The sequence below is a fragment of the Salvelinus sp. IW2-2015 genome, linkage group LG26 (assembly GCF_002910315.2).
Source record: "Salvelinus sp. IW2-2015 linkage group LG26, ASM291031v2, whole genome shotgun sequence".
Taxonomy (NCBI): Eukaryota; Metazoa; Chordata; class Actinopteri; order Salmoniformes; family Salmonidae; genus Salvelinus; species Salvelinus sp. IW2-2015.
This window is the reverse complement of record NC_036866.1, coordinates 49,430,841-49,452,869: the sequence shown is the minus strand read 5'-3', so window position 1 is coordinate 49,452,869 and position 22,029 is coordinate 49,430,841. Positions and strand designations below refer to the sequence as shown.

The 22,029-nt window shown below is 43.2% G+C and overlaps 1 protein-coding gene across 1 annotated transcript in view; it reads left to right on the top strand.

Annotated features, from left to right (window-relative positions):
- The window catches only part of LOC111952268 (tumor protein p53-inducible protein 11), a 122,687-nt gene that overhangs the window by 46,793 nt on the left and 53,865 nt on the right, over positions 1 to 22,029 (top strand). The window contains exon 2 of the mRNA XM_023970821.2: positions 6,066 to 6,205. Within this exon, the coding sequence (XP_023826589.1) occupies positions 6,077 to 6,205 (129 nt within the window). The 5' untranslated portion in view covers positions 6,066 to 6,076. The remainder of the gene's footprint in view (positions 1 to 6,065; positions 6,206 to 22,029) is intronic.

Genomic DNA, 22,029 nt, shown 5'->3' with positions numbered 1-22,029 from the left:
CCCCGTAACGGGAGGAGTAGAGACGAGAAGGCTCGGCCTCAGACTCCGACTCGCTGCTTAATGGGAAAAACCGGTTGAAAGTTTCTGTCGGCTGAATGAGCGACACCGGTTGAGCATTCCTACAGCATTTCCCTCCAGAAGCCATGAGAAAGTTGTCCGGCTGCGGGGACTGTGCGAGGGGATTTATACTACTATCTGTACTTACTGGTGGCACAGACGCTGTTTCATCCTTTCCTATACTGAAATTACCCTTGCCTAACGATTGCGTCTGAAGCTGGACTTGCAGCACAGCTATCCTCGCCGTAAGGCGATCGTTCTCCTGTATATTATGAGTACAGTGACTGCAATTAGAAGGCATCATGTTAATGTTACTACTTAGCTTCGGCTGTTGAAGGTGCTGACGAACCATGTCCAGATAAAGCGTCCGGAGTGAAAAAGTCCAATGTAAAAAAAAAAGTTGAGGGCAAAACTAAAAATATAAACGGTAATTAAAAAGTAAAAACCGTAAAGTTGTCAAGTAGCAAAGTAAGGTTGGGAACAAAACGCACAGCAACACGTTTCAAGTTCAAGCTAATGAGCTCTTTGCAAACATTTTATACAGTCTGACAAACTATATACTGAAAAAAATTATAAATGCAACACGTAAAGTGGGGACAATAAAAGGCCACTTCAAAATATGCAGTTTTGTCACAACAAAATGACAGACAAGTTTTTCAATATTTATATTTTTCTCCCCAATTTCATGGTATACAAATGGTAGTTAGAGTCTTGTCTGCAACTCCCGTACGGACTCGGGAGAGGTGAAGGTCGAGAGCTGTGCGTCCTCCGAAACACAACCCATCCAAGCCGCACTGCTTCTTGACACAATGCCCACTTAACCCAGAAGCCAGCCGCACCAATGTGTCGGAGGAAACACCGTACACCTGGCGACCGTGTCAGCGTGCTTTGCGAGTCACTAGTGCGCGACGGGACAAGGACTCCGACAGGCAGCCAAATTACTAGCTTGTGGCTCAGTAAATCTGTGTAGAAACAAAATAATCTGTGTGCAGGTAGATAGATAACACTCCTCCTTTATTCATCCCTCTTCATCAAATCAAATGTTACTTGTCACATATGCCGAATACAACAGGTGTAAAACTTAGTGAAATGGTTACTTGCAAGCCCTTAGCCAACAATGCAGTTAAGAAAATACCCTTAAAAAAAGAAAATAATAATAATTAAAGAGCAGCAGTAAATAACAATAGCGGGGCTCTATACAGGGGGTACCGGTACAGAGTCTATGTGCGGGGGCAAAGGTGTCGAGGTAATTATGTACATGCAGGTAGGGTTATTAAAGTGGCTATGCATAGATAATAACAGAGTAGCAGCAGTGTGGTGGGAGGGGGTGGGGGTTGCAAATACTCTGGGTAGCCATTTGTTCAGGAGTCTTATGGCTTAGGGTTAGAAGCTGTTTAGAAGCCTGTTGGACATAGACTTGGTGCTACGGTACTGCTTGCTGTGCGGTAGCAGAGAGAACAGTCTATGGCTAGGGTGGCTGGAGTCTATGACAATTTTTCGTCCCATCCTCTGACACCGCCTGGTATAGAGTTCCTGGATGGCAGGAAGCTTRATCCTGGTGATGTAATGGGCTGTACGCACTACCCTCTGTAGTGCCTTGCGGTCGGAGGCCGAGCAGTTGCCATACCAGGCAGTGATGCAACCCGTCAGGATGCTCTCAATGGTGCAGCTGTAAAACCTTTTGAGGTTCTGAGGACCCATGACAAATATTTTCAGTCACCTGAGGGGGAATAGGTTTTGTCGTGCCCTCTTCACGACTGTCTTGGTGTGCTTGGACCATGTTAGTTTGTTGGTGATGTGGACGCCAAGGAACTTGAAGCTCTCAACCTGCTCCACTACAGCCCCGTCATTGAGAATGGGGGCGTGCTCAGTCCTCATTTTCTGTTGTCCACAATCATCTCCTTTGTCTTGATCACGTTGAGGGAGAGGTTGTTGTCCTTGCACCACACAGTCAGGTCTCTGACCTCCCCCTATAGGCTGTCTCATCGTTGTCGGTGATCAGGCCTACCACTGTTTTGTCATCAGCAAATTTAATGATGGTGTTGGAGTTGTGCCTGGCCATGCAGTCATCAGTGAACAAAGAGTACAGGAGGGGACTGGGCACACACCCCTGAGGGGCACCCATGTTGAGGATCAGCGTGGCTGGGGGTGACCCATCAGGAAGTCTAGGAAGTCTCATCGCGCTCCAGCGACTCCTGTGGCGGGCCGGGCGCAGTGCGCGCTAACCGAGGGGGACGCAGTAGATGGTAGAGTACACTATATACATATGAGATGAGTAGTGTAGGGTATGTAAACCTTGTATAAAGTGACATTGTTTAAAGTGACTAGTAATACATTTATTACATCCAGTTTTTAATTATTAAAGTGGCTAGAGATTGAGCCAGTATGTTGGCGATGGCTGATGGCCTTGAGATAGAAGCTGTTTTTCAGTCTCTCGGTCCCAGCTTTGATGCACCTGTACTGACCTCGCCTTCTGGATGATAGCGGGGTGAACAGGCAGTGGCTTGATGATCTGAGCAGGAATCAGAGTTATGGTCAGATTTTCCAAATGGATGGCGAGGGAGAGCTTTGTACACGTCTCTGTGTGTGGAGTAAAGGTGGTCTAGAATTTTGTTCCCTCTGGCTGCACATTTAACATGCTGATAGAAATGAGGTAAAACTGATTTAAGTTTCCCTGTATTAAAGTCACCGGTCACTATGAGCGCCGCCTCTGGTTGAGCTGTTTTCCGCTTATTGCGGAATACAGCTAATTTAGTGCGGTTTTAGTGCCAACCTCGCACTCTGGTGGAATGTAGACAGCTACGAAAAATACAGATCAAAACTCTCTAGGTAGATAGTGCGGTCTACAGCTTATCATGAGATACTCTACCTTAGGCGAGCAAAACCTTGAGACTTCCTTAGATATCGTGCATCAGCTGTTTACATAAATGCATAGGCCGCCGCCCCGTGTCTTACGGGGCTGCTGTCCCTCTCGCACTCTTTCGTTTCTCTGCCTGTAATAAAACCCAGCTGGGCAATTTGGCTTATGAATGAATCAAAAGTTTTTTTGCTTTCACTTACGGATATTTGTGTGTGTCTAACTGGGTTGATACACTTTCAATTGGACAAATGAAGCCCCTCTGATTCACTCACAATGCTTTGCTTTTTACGTTCTTCAATAGCAAATGGATCCTCTATGTGCCTAGCCAAGAGTTCGTTTTTTTTCTCGCAATTTCCTGTAGGGAAATCATTATTTTAAGAGGAAGAGAACATTCATTTCCCTCGCTTGTTGTTCATTTTCTTTGTCTGTCCAAAACGATTTGTTCTTATAGACAAATGGCAGCAGGGTGTTACAGAGAATATCAGACTTCAGTTCCATTGTCTGGAGGGCCGCATTGTATCTGTCCCTAAAGATAATCCACGCACTACTTGTCCCAGATTGCTTGTCTGGAGGGTGACAATGTTGTCTCTGTCACAACGTTGGTTTGGAGGGTCACACTTGTCTCTGTCATCCCAGAGCGTTGGTCTGGAGGGTGACACTGAGTCTGATTCCCCCTTCATTACTCTGTTCTGATAATAGCCTGGTTCCATTCGGGCCTCAGTTGGGCCTCTAGCTCTATTCATTAGCCCTGATCAATAGGATCCCTACAGCGTGTCCTGTTCCTCTCATCAATGGTCCTTATGGATAGACGACTGACAGACAAGCAAGCAGGCAGACAAACAGCCATCCATAGTCCTTATTCTCTGCATCGAGGGGTCCTCATAATGGACAGATATCCAGACAGGCAGGCAGAAGTGGCGAGCCTTTGTTGCTGCCGGCACAATGTGGAGTGAGTGAGTGAGGTGTGATATGATACAGATTATAAAAGGTGATTTATGGATGATCATTTGATTTATTTAGTTCGCCAACGTGTTGAACAAGAGTCATGTTCATGTAAGAATGATGTGTGAATCACCTTTTACCTATATTTCACACATGTTCCATTTGTACATGTGCATTTGAAGGGCACAACAAAAAAGAAACCAAGCCAACCATCACAGTTCTCCCTAAAATCCTTTTCCCATCCATGTGTCACTCACTCAATTGCGTTCCGACCGTTCCCTCTGCACACGCGTGCCGAGTGTGCACACAAGCTCCCGTTAGGCCTACAGAAATAAATGCCTATAAGAATGTATCTAACTGATGGGATACACAAGCTACACAGTTTGATCACAAATTCAAAATGGAATGGTTGACTGAAGTAGGGAAATGTGTTCGAACAATGAGCTGCAGTTTTGGAATAAATGCGTCCCGTCTATTTTCCGCTTAGGCTACCTGGTGAACTGCTAATGCCATTTTGGTTAGACAAGGCAAAAATCCCCGTAAACAAAGACAGTGAAAATATGCAAATACTTTAGTTTGATAAAGACAAGTTTATTTTCATCAGAATCACTCAGCCTCGGCCTACTCACCAAACGTGTCGTGGCAGTAATTCATCCCCATGTAGTATTCAATGTGGAGTTGTTAATCCCATCACTTCTGATGTTGACAGTGGAACCTAATCGATCTAGACAGAGACACTTCTGCCTCCAGAGAGAGAATGACAGACGGCTCCACTTCAAGGTGTGTGTTAAAATACTTCCTGACGAGCCGTCACCAAGTGGTAAGGTAGGCAACAACACATCTGCCATGCTGATCCTCAGGGGTGCGTGCTTAGTTCCCTCCTGTACTCCCTGTTCACCCACAACTGCATGACCAAGCACGACTCCAACACCATCATTAAGTTTGCTGACGACGCAGCGGTCAAGAGTTTCAAGTTCCTTGGTGTCCACATCAGCAACAAACTATCATGGTCCAAACACACCAAGACAGCCGTGAAGAGGGCATAACAACAGCCCTCGGGAGACTGAAAAGATTTGGCACGTGTCCCCAGATCCTCAAAACGTTCTACAGCTGCACCATCGAGAGCATCCTGACCGTTTGCATCACCGCCTGGTGTGCAACTGCTCGGCATCCGACCATAAGGCGCTCAAGAGGGTAGTACGTACGGCCCAGTACATCATCCCTGGTGACAAGCTTCCTGCCATCCAGGACATATATATATAATAGGCGTGTCAGAGGAAGGCCCCAAAAATTGTGTAAGACTCTAGTCACCCAAGTCATAGACTGTGGTCTCTGGTACTGGAGCGTCAAGTCTAATTCCAAAGGCTCCTTAACAGCTTCCACCCCCATTGACTCTGTACCGGTACCCCTTGTATATAGCCTCGTTATTGTTATTCTGTGTTGCTTTTATTACATTTTTTTGCTTTAGTGTATTTAGTAAATATTTTCTTAGCTCTATTTCTTGAACTGCATTGTTGGTTAAGGGCTTGTATGTCATTTCACGTTAAGCTCTGCACCTGTTGTATTCGGCGCATGTGACAAATACCATTTGATTGAACTTGCCTGTTGCAAAGGAATCAATAGAAAAGTCACAAAGTCCAAACCCCGCCCATCTGGCACTCCAGGCAGGATAAAGCAAATGCTCAACCTATTTGAAAGATTTCGTCATCGATACAGTGTTGAGTACTACCTGTATCTGCAGTATAGAGATACTGTACAGGTACTGACTGTATTGTATGGGCTCTACTGTAGGTTACCCTATGGTTGCTTGTCCTCATCTGTCCTATCTTACATAATGCTGGTGTTGCATAAGATACTTTACTCTCCACCTAGTGTTATTGGTACAGTATGGTTGTATTTTTGTCTGTGATATCTAAAGGCAGGAGAATGACATTACAAGGTTTTCTGAACACTATCTCACTCTCTCTTCGTCTCTCCCTATCCCTCTTTCCTCTCTCTGCCCTCTCCTCTCTCTCTCTCTTCCGTTTCTCTCTCTGCTTCATCTGTGCCCCCCCTTCACACTCTCTCTCCCCTAAATTTCTCACTCTTGCCCCTCTTTCCTGTTGATCTTTTTACATGATTGTTCTGAATCGAAGGGCCATGCAAGCTCTGTATTATCCCCTTAAGTGCTAAAATGTGTGTTAAAACTCTCTCCCACTCTATCCAGGTTAGTGTACCATGGCCTCTAAGCCCCGTCCTCCTTTGATGAAGAAACACAGTCAGTCAGACCTGGTGAGCCGGCTGAAGACCAGGAAGATACTTGGGGTTGGAGGAGAGGACGACGATGGAGAGGTGCATAGGTCAAAGGTCAGTATCTCCCAAATATACAGTAAAAGCGTGCACTGGCTCATTCTCCATCACGGTGAATCAATCGTTGACATTGTGCAAGCATTGACTAGAGGGAGATTCTACCATGATTTAATTCATAAAAAGTAGTGTGGATAGAATGGAGAGTTCAAAGTAGGGTGACCCAAGTATGAACATTGACTGTAGCTGGTACATTGATAAAGTTTTATCATAAAGTTACTGGTCCCCTCCCCCCCGTGTCAAACACTTGGATTCAGGAGGCAGGCATTACCAAAGATTTACTTCTGGCTTCATGCAACGTCACATAAAGCCGGAAAAGTCATTAAAGTGTCTTATCATCTTTACTAATTTAAATATGCACCACCTTAAAATCATCATCATGTGCGCTTACGCCTTACTTTTTTGTAAACAAAGCCAAAGCATGTGGACACTTGCTTGTCGACCATTACATTCCAAAATCATAGGCATTAATATGGAGTTGGTCCCCCCTTTGCTGCTATAACAGCCGCCAATCTTCTGGCAAGGCTTTCCACTAGATGTTGGAACATTGCTGCGGGGACTTGCTTCCATTCAGCCAAAAGAGCATTAGTGAGGTTGGACACTGATGTTGGGTGATTAGGCATGGCTCGCGGTCGGCGTTCCAATTCATCCCAAAGGTGTTCAATGGGGTTGAGGTCAGGGCTCTGTGCAGGCCTGTCAAAATTTTCCACACAGATCTCAACAAACCATTTCTGTATGGACCTTGTTTGTGCATCGGGGCACTGTCATGCTCTAACAGGAAAGGCCTTTCCCCAAACTGTTGCCACAAAGTTGGAAGCACAGAATCATCTAGAATGTCATTGTATGCTGTAGCGTTAAGATTTCCCTTCACTGGAACTAAGGGACCGAGACCGAACCATGAAAAACAGCCCCATACCATTATTCCGCCTCCACCAAACTTTACAGTTTGCACTATGCATTCGGGCAGGTAGCATTCTCCTGGCATCCGCCAAACCCAGATTCGTCCTTTCGACTGCCAGACTGTGAAGCATGATTCATCACTCCAGAGAACGAGTTTCCACTGCTCCAGAGTCCAATGGCGGCAAGCTTTACACCACTCCAGCCAACGCTTGGCATTGCGCATGGTGATCTTAGGCTTGTGTGCGGCTGCTCGGCCAAGGAAACCCATTTCATGAAGGTTGTGTGGCCTTCCACTTCGCGGCTGAGCCGCTGTTGCTCCTAAACGTTTCCACTTATATTTGACCAGGGAAGCTATAGCAGGGCAGAAATGTGACTTACTGACTTGTTGGAAAGGTGGCATCCTATGACGGTGCCACGTTGAAAGTCACTGAGCTCTTCAGTAAGGCCACTCTACTGCCAATGTTTGTCTATGGAGATTGCATGTCTGTGTGCTTGATTTTATACACGTGTCAGCAACATGGATGCCATAGTGTAAATTGAACGCTAATCCTGAAGACGGATGCTGTACCATTGTTGACAGTGGATCTTGCAAGCGCTGACCATAACGTAAGTATCAGAGTTGGATGAGTCTGACACCGCATTTTGGGGGAATCGGGGTGCTAACGTTAGATAATCTGGCTGTTGCTGCTTGGATGTTATATTTTCTGTGACACACCTGATAGCCACTTTTTTTTGTTCCATCCCTAAACCCCCTACCTTGAGTCTGAGAACTGGCAACACACAGCTGGCATGAAGGAATATTGTCCAGAAAATGAGTTTTTGATAGACATTTTCGGGAATTCAACATCTTCTCTGTCTGCACAGCTTCCCAGACGCCCACCGCAGCAGGAATGCTGTGAGACAAAATCAGCTTTCCCAAAGGCGAAGAAGGGGGAATATGCTGTGGAGACAGACCCATGATGCTGTAAATCATAGTTAGTTATTAATTTAAAATCTGCATCAATTGAGCATTTCAGGCACACAAACATTTCCAAATACGAACATTGAAAAGTTTCACAAAAAAGTGCACAACCAAATATTGCATATTTCAAATTGAGTACTTCAAAAACACAAGAAAACACATTGTAGAATGAGTAGATCACTAAATCAACAAATTGATAGCATCATAACTCAGAACAATAAATACACTGAACAAAAATGTAAATGCAACACCATACACCTGCCGACCTAGTCACTGCGCCCGGCCCACCACAGGAGTCGCTAGTGCGCGATGAGACAAGGATATCCCTGCCGGCCAAACCCTCCCTAACCCGGACGACGCTGGGCCAATTATGCGCTGCCCCATGGCCTCCAGGTCGCGGCCGGCTGCGACAGAGCCTGGGCTCGAACCCAGAATCTCTGGTGGCACTGCGATGCAGTGCCTTAGACCACTGCACAACCCGGGGGTAAAACATTTCCCTTTTCAATAACATAACAGGTTACTTAGACAGGATCCTGGATCTCCTCTTCAATGAGGTCACCCTTTATCCAGCACCGTATGAGGGGAACCTGTGCTTGCTCTCCATCCCAGGACTCCTGTCTTCCCAGTGTGAGAGCCTGACAAGGAGGCCATAGCTGGATGTGTCTCCCGCTTCAGTCTTGGGGATGACTGAAGCCTGCTTGATTGAAGCGGGGTACATGGGTCTCTCTCCTTTCCCGCTCCCCTCCCCATCAATCTCTGTAGTTTGCATTTCTTAAAGCCTAAGTATTTCACTTTTACATGATATGATATTTGTTTCTTTGTATTGTTTTTTCAAGCATTCGAACGGGAGATGAGTGTTACAAAATGTATGACTCAATGGGTCCTGTGCACGGCTGCCAGGTGTCTATATTAGGCTTATGGCTCTAATTATAATAAGAAGTGTATCAGTGAACAGTATTCTGTAATTAGTTACAAAACAATAGAAATGCAATTGTGTATTGCTGCTGTTTGTCTGATATCCAACAGTCCATGATCAACTCTGTTGACCACGAGTGCAATTTTCAGAGAAAATTGGGTTGAGGCATTTTATTTAGGCTTGGAATGACATGCTGTCCATTGTTTACCTTGTCATCAACGACATGTGGCCATTGTTTACCTTGTTACCTGGCAATGACCACAAGGGTGTTTCAAAGAGCTGTCAGTCAAGGCAAACTTTTTTGGTTTTTAGGGTTGTGACAGAATCTAGGGTATTACGCAAGGTTAAATTTAGTTCCTCGGTTAGGTGGTTAACCGATTTTTGTACTCCGACGTCCTTGGGTAGGTGGAGGGAGTCTTGAAGGGCATTTTGGAATCTTTGTGTTATCTGAAAATGTATAGCACGGATTTTGATAATCCTTGGTTGGGGTCTGAGCAGATTAATTGTTGCAATTGGTGGTCCGATAGTCCAGGATGATGAGGAAAAACAGATCCACAATATTTATTCCACGGGACAAAACTAGATCTAGGGTATGACTGTGGCAATGCATAGGTCCGGGGACGTGTTTGACAAAACTCACTTTGTCGATGATGGCTCCGAAAGCCTTTTTGGAGTGCGTCTGTGGACTTTTCCATGTGAATATTAAAGTCATCAAAAATTTGAATTATCTGCTATGACTACAAGGTCCGATAGGAATTTAGGGAACTCAGTGAGGAAGACTATATACTGCTCAGGATGTCTGTAAACAGTAGCTATAAAAAGGGATTGAGTAGGCTGCATCGAGATCATGACTAGAAGCTCAAAAGACAGTCTTTTTTTTTTTTTACTATTGAAATTTGCTGTCGTAAATGTTAGCAGCACCTCTGGTCACTATTGTAAACAGGAGGAGAGGCCTCGTTTACCACAGTACATTAATCAGGCTTGAGCAATGTTTCAGTCAGGCAACTCACATCAAGGTTATGAACCGTGGCTCACGGTTTGTTTGTTCATCACTTGTTGAGGCGTCTGTTCTTGCAGCGACAGTCATTTGTACTCATGATTTTTTGTTGTTTTAAAGTTGCAATCTACCTCAACCAACCAAGGTTTTAGTGGTATTAAATTGAATTGATAATGAGGCAAATAGCAGTACTTTGGCTGTTAGTTTTAATCCGTATTTGTGTAAAACGCACCAAACAAGCTGTCGACCTAACCTTCAATGGATACAGCGAGCCACAACTGCAGATATCATACACAAGCGATGTCCTGCTCAATCTCCGACCCTTTGCTGCAAGTCTACACTGCAATGGAATACCACCATTAATACAATGAACATGTTCCCAAGGAAAGGCTTCTAAACCAAGGAAACGTGGCAGTAGAAGAGGAATTCGGAATTCGGATTAAAAAACAGCCCTTCAGAACACCTCTTCCATCTATTATACATGGTGATGTACAAAGTATAAGGAATAAGACTGATGAGCCATGTGCTTGTACCCAATACCTCTGAGTACCGACAATCCTGCTTGATCTGTCTATCTGAGACCTGGTATACGGAACAATCAATCAAGTCCGACTATTGTTTACATAGCCCCCTCCGCTGACACCAAAATAGCTGCCGACTTAATTCATGACCTTGTAACCAATGTTGAGACAGTCACCTGAAGCAGTAAAGCTGAACATGGGAGAATCTAACATGTGCAATCTATCTGAACATTTAGAGAGAAGGATAAAAAGTTGGAGATTTAAAAGATGGACTCCTGATGCCTTTCAGGACTGTTTTGAGTCCACTGACTGGGCGACCTTGACGGACAGCGCGGATGACCTGGAAGAGGCAGCGGATACCGTCTCCTGAGTACATTTGTTTCTGTGAGGATCTCATTAATCCCAAAAAGAAAGTCAACATCTTCCCCAATATTAAACCATGGGAAACTCGTGAATTAAGAGCTTCTCAGACAGAAAAGAATAGTGTTTTTAAATCATGTGGCAGTAAAGAGGGAAGGAAAAATATTCAGAGGCGACTTTAAAGCAAAATCAAGGAGTGCATGGCAGCATACAAAGACAAATTTAGAAAACCTTTTCAAGGACAGTAGTAAAGCCTGGCAAGGGCTACAAACCATCACAGCCTACAAACCAAAGAGACATTGTATGACTGTCAAATGACCTTGCTTTTGCAAGTGATTTGAACGGTTTCTATTGTAGGTTTGAAGTGTGATTTTACGTCGCAGCAGAAAGTGGCCTTGGACAGTATAGACAGCATACCAACTGTTGATATACAGATCTCTGTGAATGACTTCAAGCAAAACATTCAACGTATCAACCCACTAAAATCATATGGTCCAGACGGTGTCAGCAGCAAGGCACTTCAAGCATGCACAGACCAGCTCACATTACCGTTCCAGAAGCTGTTCCAGCTGTCACTGAACAGTGGGATAATTCCAGACTTATGGAAGAAGTTGCTAATTGTCGCAATACCTAAAAACAACAGGCCAAAAGAAAATAATGATTCATGCCCTGGAGCCATGACATCTATACCTAATGCAATGTTTTGAAAAAATAATTCAAAAACAACTACTCTCTTGTCTCTCATCCCAATTAGACTCAAACAAATTTTCCTGCTGTGCCTCCAAGGGTGTTGATGATGCGTTACTTGTGGATAAGCTGGTCAACTTGGGGGTTAACTCTCTACTGATCAAGTGGATTACTAGTTTATTTATGAACCGTACTCAACAAGTGAAGTTTAACTCTGCCATCTCTACATCTAGAACGGTGAATACGGGAGCCACTAAAAAAAAAAAAAAAGATGGCGACCGGCAAGTTCGGCATGGTGGCAGCACTTTTACTTTGTGTTTGTTTTAAATGTTACTGGAAATAATTGCATCTGCTATTTAGATTAAAGAATAGTAAATTCTCAGCAACTTCTGTCATGCAAACACTTGATGGCATCCAGCACTTCGGATTTGGAAGTAATGTTATATACCAAACTTTCATAGCACCTTGGCACAAACCAAAATGATCATCGAAATCCGGTCTGAAATCGCAAATTAATGGTGGCGATCTTCTAATAACTCTATCTTCTCTTATCGGGTGATATCCATCAATGCCCTGGACCTCACTATCACGAACCCCATCAAACGGCCTATGCACCCATGCTCCTCTTCCGAACGGTGGATAAAGAGTAACAGCAAAGCTTTGGAATGTTTGGAATGCGCGCAGTGGATTCATTTAAAATGCAGCGATTCTAGCTTTGGACATTGGGTCAATGAAGCTTACCGTTGCTGTCGGTGTGCTGTACCCAAGGGGTGTGTGAGCACTGAAGGTAGAGTGGGACCAGAGGACTTACCGAGGGTGGAGAGTGCACCGGAGGAGGGGGGGTCCACAGCGGAGCGGCGGCAACCAGAGGCGAGTGACGGGGGACACGGTGGTGAGGACGATGGAGTGGCACCTGGGGAGGGGTGCTCCATGGTGACAGAGGCCACCGGAGGCAGGGCAGTGGGAAGATGGCAGCGCAGTGGGAGGTGAGTTAAAAGTGGATCGGGAATTCAATGAGGCCTTTGGGAAGAAGGGCTTACATTTTGTGCACCTAAACGTCCGAAGCCTCCTACCGAAGATCGATGAGATACGCCTGTTGGTTTGCAAATCAGAGGTGGGTGTCTTATGTTTTACTGATACATGGTTGGATTCATCTGTTTGTGACTCAGAAATTAAGTCAGGTAATTACTCTGTTGTCAGGAAGAATCGGAATCGGAACCGTGGGGGAATATGTGCGTTTGTAAGATCAGACATTGCTTTTAACGTCAGATCGGATTTAAACGCTGATCTGGAGATTGTCTGGCTGGATATCTGCCTTCCCATGGATGGATGAAGCTAAGAGGGGTTACTTTGCTGAGAAAATAATTGAAAACAAAAATGACCCTAAAAAGCTTTGGAAATATTTTAAGGAACTAGGCTGTAGTAGTACTACTAAAAACAAACTAAACAGTATTGGACTGAACAGCAAAGGGGAGATGGTATATGAAAAAGCAGAGGTTGCCAATGACTTCAACTCTTTTTTTCTTTTTTTTTACTTCTGTTGCCAGCAAGCTGGTTAGCAAGCTGCCCACCAGTTCTAGTTTGTATGGAAGCAACCAAGTCAAGAAGTATTATGTAGAGTTAGGGGTTCAGCCAAACTCCTTTTCTTTTGCAAAGGTAGCAACAGCCAAAATAGTCAGTATGCTGGCAGAGCTTAAATGCTCCAAAGCCACAGGCCTGGATAATATTCCTGCAAGGTTTCTAATAGATTCTGCTGAGCAAATTGGCCCTTGTATTACTCATATCGTTAATCTCTCTCTTGAGCAAGGCACCTTTCCCAGGGACATGAAACAAGCTAAAGTTATATCTCTGTATAAGAAGGGGATCAAGTCTGACCCTGGGAATTATACGCCTGTATCTATCCTTTGTGTAACATCAAAGATCCTGGAGAGAATTGTACATGAGCAAATGTATGAATATGTTAACCTCTAACGAGTCTCCCTCCCGGATCCGGGATCCTCCTCATCAAAAATGCTGACTAGCATAGCCTAGCCTAACGCGACAGGGAATATCATATAATATAATTTCATGAAATCACAAGTCCAATACAGCAAATGAAAGATAAACATCTTGTGAATCCAGCCATCATTTCCGTTTAAAAAAATAATAATTTACAGCGAAAACACTATGTATTTATATTAGCTCACCACAATAGCCAAACACACAACGCCATGTTTTCACCATGTTTCCACCGCATAGGTAGCTTTCACAAAACCCACAAATAGAGATAAAATGAATCACTAACCTTGAACAACTTCACCAGATGACAGTCTTACAACATCATGTTATACAATACATTTATGTTTTGTTCGAAAATGTGCATATTTGAGGTATAAATCGTAGTTTTACATTGCAGCCACCATCACAAATAGCACCAAAGCAGCCAGAATAATTAGTGCAACGTGAAATACATAAATACTCATCATAAAACATTTATGAAAAATACATGGTGTACAGCAAATGAAAGATAAACATCTTGTGAATCCAGCCAATATTTCAGTTTTTTTTTAAAAGTGTTTTACAGCGAAAACACAATATATATTTCTATTAGCTCACCACAATAGCCAAACACACAACGCCATTTATTCACCGTAAAGATAGCTTTCACAAAACCGACTAATAGAGATAAAATTAATCACTAACCTTTGGACAACTTCATCAGATGACAGTCTTATAACATCATGTTATACAATACATTTATGTTTTGTTCGAAAATGTGCATATTTAGAACTACAAATCCTGGTTTTACATTGTGAATACGTAGCCATAATGCACAAAATTCTCCGGAGATATTTTGGACAGTCACCTAATCTAACCAAAAAACTCATCATAAACTTTACTAAAAAATACATGTTGTACAGCAAATGAAAGATACACTGGTTCTTAATGCAACCGCTGTGTTAGATTTTTAAAAATAACTTTAGTACAACATACAGCATGCAGTATTGTGAGACAGCGCTCACATATTCTTCGCCTTGTTGGAGCCAACATTTACCACAAAAATACGAAATATCATAAATATTCTCTTACCTTTGTTGGTCTTCCATCAGAATGTTGTGCAAGGAGTCCTAGTTCCAGAATAAATCGTTGATTGGTTTTAGAATGTCCATTTCTTCTGTCGAATTAGCAACTTTGGCTAGCATTGTGGCGCGAACATGCCCATCAACTCTTGGCGCCTGGAACGAAAAATTCCAAAAGTCCCAATAAACGTTGAATAAACTGGTCAAACTGGAAAAATCCTACTTTATGATGTTTTTCTCATATGTATCCAATAAAATCAGAGCCGGAGCAATTCGCCGTGTATACCGAACGCTTTTCAGAAGACAATGTGAGGTTCCCCGGCGCACAGTTGAAAACTGACAAAAGAGCGGACCTGTCACTCCAAAAGCTCTCATTCGGCCTCACATCAAGTTAGACACCCCATTCAACCTTCTACTGCCTGTTGACATCTAGTGGAAGGCGTATGAAGTGCATACAGATCCATAAATACAAGCCAGTTGAATAGGCAGGCCCTGACAGAGCCCCTTTTTTCAGAATTTTCACTTCCTGTCTGGAAGTTTGCTGCCAAATGAGGTCTGTTTTACTCACAGATATAATTCACAGTTTTAGAAACTTCAGTGTTTTCTATCCAATAGTAATAATAATATGCATATTGTATGATCTAGAACAGAGTACGAATCCGTTTAATTTGGGCACGATTTTTCCCAAAGTGAAAACAGCGCCCCCCTATTAAGAAGAAGTTTTAACAAACAGGGTCTAATGTATGATTTCCAGTCGGGTTTTAGAAAAACATACTCCACTGATTCATGTCTACTTTACTTGACTGACTTCATCAGGAAAGAGATTGATGAGGGAAATCTGTGTGGAATGCTACTGCTTGACCTACAGAAGGCCTTTGATACAGTTAACCACTGTCTCCTAATTTCCAAACTGGAGGCACTGGGGTTAAGCAGTATCCCTCTAGGCTGGGTAAAGTCCTATTTATCAGGAAGGGAGCAAGTAGTAGAGGTTAATGGTTCACTGTCTCAGGCAAAACCAATGAGTTGTGGCGTTCCGCAGGGGACCGTGCTTGGGCCTCTGCTGTTTTTATTGTATATTAATTAAATGAAAGATGCTTGTTCTTTTCCGTCTTTTTCTTTATGCGGATGACTCTACACTTCTGGTGTCTCACAAAAGTTAAACTATATTGGAGACAATACTTAGCACAGAGCTTACTAACATTAGCAAATGGCTTGGAGATAATAAGCTATCTCTGCACTTAGGGAAAACTGAAGCAATTATTTTTGGATCCAGACCTAAATTGTGTAGGTTGTCTGAAATCAGAGTGGATTTAGGGGGTGAGGTGCTGACTACTAAAACCTCTGTTAGCTACCTCGGATGTATCCTTGATGGAAGCTTGGGAGGTGTGAGCATGGCCAATAAGGTGTTAGGGAAGGTTAATGCCAGGACTAAGTTTTKGGCTGGAAAGTCCAAGCTGCTTGATAAGGACTCCATGAAAGTGCTAACCACTGACCTCATTCAATGCCATTTTGACTACGCTAGTACTTCCTGGTTTGGGGGCTTATCGAATCATATATGAAGGGGAAGCTCCAGAATAAGCTGATCAGGGTAGTATTGAAGGTGAGTCCACGTACTCACATAGGCAGGAGCTGCTTTCAGGAACTAAACTGGCTGCCTGTTGAGGCTAGGGTGTCCCAGATTAGACTAGGTTTGGTTTACACTAGTATTTATGGTCCTGCGCCCAGATATCTAATTGATTACTTTCCTTGGATACTGGAGCCTCAGAATGGAATGGAATGAGTTGCCTCGGCCTATAAAAACAACGACCTCTCTGGACAGCTTTAAAAAATAAAGTAAAAATATGTTTGATGTCCTCTGTGCCGATGTGAATAATCCCTATGATGTACCTGGAATGGTGAGAGAGATGTTCTTCTTTTATGTTTTGTTTTATTATTTCACTGCCATACTGTGTTCGGTCTTGTCTAGCCATCTTGTCTCCAGAGGACCACAATGGAAATAAGTCCCAGACTTTATTGTGTGTTATCCTCGATGATTTTATTCATGTGCAGATATGGCTTTTAAGTTTGTGTGCTTGTTTTTTAAAATGGTCGAATTAATAAACTAAATTAAAAAGTTGCATACTTTCACCGATACTATACACACTGTACACAAACAATTGTCAAGCCTCTGACGCAGCCCACACATTCTTTAAATATGCAAATGACACTGTTGTTGTGAGTTTCCTCCACGCAGACCAAGCCTCTCTTCAAGGTTTTGACCGAGAAATGGCAAAATTCATCCAGTGGTGCGCAAATAACTTCCTTGAAAAATACAGTAAGAAAACAAGAGATTGATTTCAGAAGGAACATATTTCACCTTCACTTTAAATGTGTAGCTATAGCACTTTGAATTAAATCTATTGTGGCGTTTCTGTGTTATGTACTGTATTTTTAAACACATGACCAAATGAATTTCCCCCTGGTGGGATAATAAAGTTGATCTGAAGTACTGAAATTTGTGGAATTTCTTTTATTAATGCGTTTGAGCCAATCAGTTGTTTTGTGACAAGGTCGGGGGGGGGGGGGGAGTATACAGAAGATAGCCCTATTTGTTAAAAGACCAAGTCCATATTTTGGCAAGAACGGCTCAAATAAACAAAGAGAAACGACAATCCATCATTACTTTAAGACATGAAGGTCAGTCAATACGGAAGATTTCAAGAACTTAAGTTTATTCAAGTGCAGTCGCAAAAACTATCAAGAACTATGATGAAACTGGGTCTCATGATGACCACCACAGAAAAGGAAGACCCAGAGTTGCCTCTGCTGCAGAAGATACGTTCAATAGAGTTTCGAGCCTCAGAAATTGCAGCCCAAATAAATGCTTCACAGAGTTCAAGTAACAGACACATCTCAACGTCAATGGTTCAAAGGAGACTGTGTGAATCAGGCCTTCATGATCGAATTGCTGCAAAGAAACCATTACTAAAGGACACCAATAAGAAGAAGAGACTTGCTCGTGCCAAGAAACACGAGCAATGGACAATAGACCGTTGGAATCTGGTCTGGAGTCCAAATTTAAGATTTTTGGTTCCGAGCGGTGTGGGTGAACAGATGATCTCCGCATGTGTATTTCCCACCGTAAAGCATGGAGGAGGAGGTGTAATGGTGTGGTGGTGCTTTGCTGGTGACACTGTGACTTATTTAGAATTCAAGGTACACTTAACCAGCATGGCTACCATAGCATTCTGCAGCAATAGTCCCACTAAGCCCAAACCAGATGGAATGGCCTATCATTTGTTTTTTAACAGGACAATGACCCAACACACCTCCAGGTTGTGTAATGGCTATTTGACCAAGAAGGAGAGTGATGTAGTGCTGCATCAGATGACCTGGTACCACAATCACCCGACCTCAACCAAATTGAGAGAGTTGACCACTAACATACCGGTACATACGAACCACATAGCATATTATTACAGCAGTAAGGACAGCGTAGCTAACAAATTGTCAGCCAACATAACGTGTAAGGTAACATATTTGAAAAGTTATAACTTTATTACATTGAGGAGCAAGCTACCCCTTGGTCGTTAGGGCAAATCTGGTCTGTGATAGGAGGGGGGAATTCACACCTAGCTCGGCTATTAGACTAAACAATAGTACGAAGGTAGAAACACCATGGGACCACACAGCCGTCATACCGCTCAGGAAGAAGACGCCTTCCGTCTCCTAGAGATGAACGTACTTTGGTGAGAAAAGTGCAAATCAAACCTAGAACAACAGCAAAGGACCTTGTGAAGATGCCGGATAAAACGGGTACAAAATGATCTATATCCACAGTAAAACGAGTCCAATATCAACATAACCTGGAAGGCCGCTCAGCAAGGAAGAAGCCACTGCTCCAAAACCGCCATAAAATAAGCCAGACTACGGTTTGCAACTGCCCATGTTGACAAAGATCATAATTTTTGGAGAAATGTCCTCTGGTCTGATGAAACAAAAATTGAACTGGTTGGCCTGTACTTGAATTGTAATGACCATTGTTATGTTTGGAGGGAAAAGGGGGAGGCTTGCAAGCCAAAGAACACCATCCCAACTGTGAAACACGGTGCTGGAAGCAGCATGTTGTGGGGGTGCTTTGCTGCAGGAGGGGCTGGTGCACTTCACAAAATAGATGGCGTCATGGGGGGGGGGGGATATGTGGATATATTGAAGCAACATCTCAAGACGTCAGTCAGGAAGTTAAAGCTTGTTCATAAATGGGTCTTCCAAATGGACAATGACCCCAAGCATAAAAAGTTGTCAAGTTGTGGCAAAATGGCTTAAGGACAACAAAGTCAAGGTATTGGAGTGGCCATCACAAAGCCCTGACCTCCATCCTATAGAAAATTTGTGGGCAGAACTGAAAAAGCTTTTGTGAGCAAGGAGGCCTACAAACCTGAATCAGTTACACCAGCTCTGTCAGGAGGAATGGGCCAAAATTCACCCAACTTATTGTGGGAAGCTTGTGGAAGGCTACCCTAAAACAGGGGATTTTTAAAAGGATTAAATGTCAGGAATTGTGAAAAACTGCATTTAAAAGTATTTGGCTAATGTTTATGTACACTTCTGACTTCAACTGTAAATATATGGATGAGTGATGGCATGCGGCATAGGCAAGATGCAGTAGATGGTATAGAATACAGTATATACATAAACTCAGCAAAAAAAGAAACATCCTTTTTTCAGGACCCTGTCTTTCAAAGATAATTAGTAAAAATCCAAATAACTTCACAGATCTTCATTGTAAAGGGTTTACAAATTAATTCCCCTGTCGTAACACTAGCTAGCTAGCTGGCTAATGTTAGCTAGTTAGATAACTTGCTAAATAACGATTTTTGTAAGTTAACTTTATGACTAAAAAATATGCACAAACGTTTCTCTACACTAGCTAACATATTCCTCTCAATTGTACATTTTTTGCTTGACTCGTTATGACTACTTACATTTGGTTCCACCGTAAGGCTTTGTCAGCCATGTTTGTTGAAGAAAGCCACCAGGAATGGGTGGCCTGCGTCAAATTCGTCATTGGAACCACTCGATATGATTGGTCATGTAAAATCCTTGGGACCCAAATGCATAATGAGTGCTATAACTTGTGGTGAAATCCTGCACGTAGCCTTCACCGTGCGCTGCCACTTTAAGAGCGCATCAGCAGTAAGGAAGGAGGAAATAAAGACAGCTCGTTCAGCTCTCTGGGGAGGAGCTCTTGGGTGGCGCGACAGTTTGATTGTGTGTGCTATGCAGCAGAAGTTTTGTTTGTTTTCAGCGTGTGTATATTATAAAGTATTTAACTCCATCTACGATATGACCGCTCTACGCCGTGGTTGTTTTCGTTTGGGAACGCGCCGGTTATGGATCGCATGGATTAGTAGCAAACATTGTTGTGAAGCTTTGACATACAATCCATCGGACGGTCAGACAGTACACCGGCACGCCTGAAGACCACAGCTAAGATCTCTCTTGTTCTCTTTCTCTTCCCTCTATCGTTCCAGTGCTTTACCCTGCAACAGACTTTCTATTTTTCAGTTCATTAGAGCTGGACTATTATTCCCCTGCCAGAAGTAGTTGGATGGACATTTTAGTTAAAAGGGAGGTTGCTTGCAAGTTGTGTATTGTTATTTGAACTGTATTGAGGTGGGGTGTACTAATGACATGTGGCCGAGAGAAGATTGTGGACATTTTTAAGCCCTTTGTTGTATCTATGAACACCCCCCACATTCATACCCTCTGCACTCCTCCACTGGAAGATAATATATATTACTGCAAATCCTCTGTTGATGACTGGGTTCTTTTTTGTATGAAGTTGCTGTTCGATTGCTCTGCCATTATTATTATTATTATTATTATTATTATTGTATGAGCTGTTCTTGGTGGGGTTACCCCTGTGCAGTGATGTGGGTTTTATAGGGTGTGTATTCTCTTTTCTCTCCACTGGCTATCTGGTAAACAGGCTCCACTCTAGGCAGTCTCTTCTGATGTGTGTGGGTCTGGTAGTGGTACTCTCTCTATTCTACTCTTTTCCTTTCGGCATGGTTAATACCTGCCTGGCGTCGGAACAAAATCTTTATCTTTACCCCTCTCTAATAAATACCGCTACAAACTCCCCCTTGTGGTGGTCTGGAGCAATGAAGCCATGACGCTGGGTACCTCTAAGTCCTGCGGTGCAAGCTCGCAACTTTTAAAGGAGGAACCACTGTAGCTATAAGTCTACGAACCTAATTCATACAGTTTACAAAGCATTAAGAGCACCTACTCCTTCCATGACATGGACTGACCAGGTGAAAGCTATGATCTCTTATTGATGTCACTTGTTAAATCCACTTCAATCAGTGGAGAAGAAGGGGATTTTTAAGCCTCGAGACAATTAAGAAATGGATTGTGTTTGTGAATGGGCAAGACAAAAGATTTAAGTCCCTTTTGAACGGGGTATGGTAGGAGGTGCCAGGCGCACCGGTTTGTGTCAGAACTGCAACGCTGCTGGGTTTTTCACGTTCAACAGTTTCCCGTGTGTATCAAGAATGGTCCACCACCCAAAGGATATCCAGCCATCTTTCGACACCTTGTAGAGTCCATGCCTGACGAATTGAGGCCGTTCTGAGGGCAAAAGGAGGTGGGGGGTGCAACTCAATATTAGGTGTTCCTAATATTTGGTATACCTAGTGTATAATGCATGTCATAACAAGATGCTCATCGCTTCAAGCCTCTTCAACTCTATCTCGCTCTCTGCCACCACAACATTTCTGTGGCATCTTGCACCATAGGCTCCACTTGTCTGTCCATCACGCATGTAAAACAAACTAGCTTGCCTGCTCTATCTGCACTGATTGACATAATTTAATGAGCTAAATGTAAAAAACTGTATTTCATACGTTAAAAAAGGAACAGAAAGTAACTATATAAATAGGTCATTTTGTTTGGGTTCGAACCGGTTCAGAACTTTAATTTCCTGGTCGGAACAGTGGAACGGAAAAAAAAGTGGTTCTGTTCAGAGCGAACCGGTTGAGTCAGTATTGGTTTCTTAATTACTTGCTGACTGCGGCGCAATGCACTGAATGATTGCATTTTCTTCATGTTGGCTTGGTATTGGGTCCATTGACCCATCTCTCTTGATTTGTTCTATTGCGTTTATATCCCCCATCACATCTGGATCACTTAATCATACCATAGTAGATATTGTATCGCATGCTGAGATTCTCCGCTGCATAATTCCTCTGTGATCCTCTCTCTCCTCGCTCACTGCTCACTCTGCACCTCCCTCATGTTCCCTCACATATGACGGATGCACACATGCATTCTCACGTGTGAGCTTACACACACATGCACCAATGAAGATAGGCACTGATGTACAACGCATACAAAGACACGTAGATCCTCACATAAAGAGACATGCACACATTTGTTG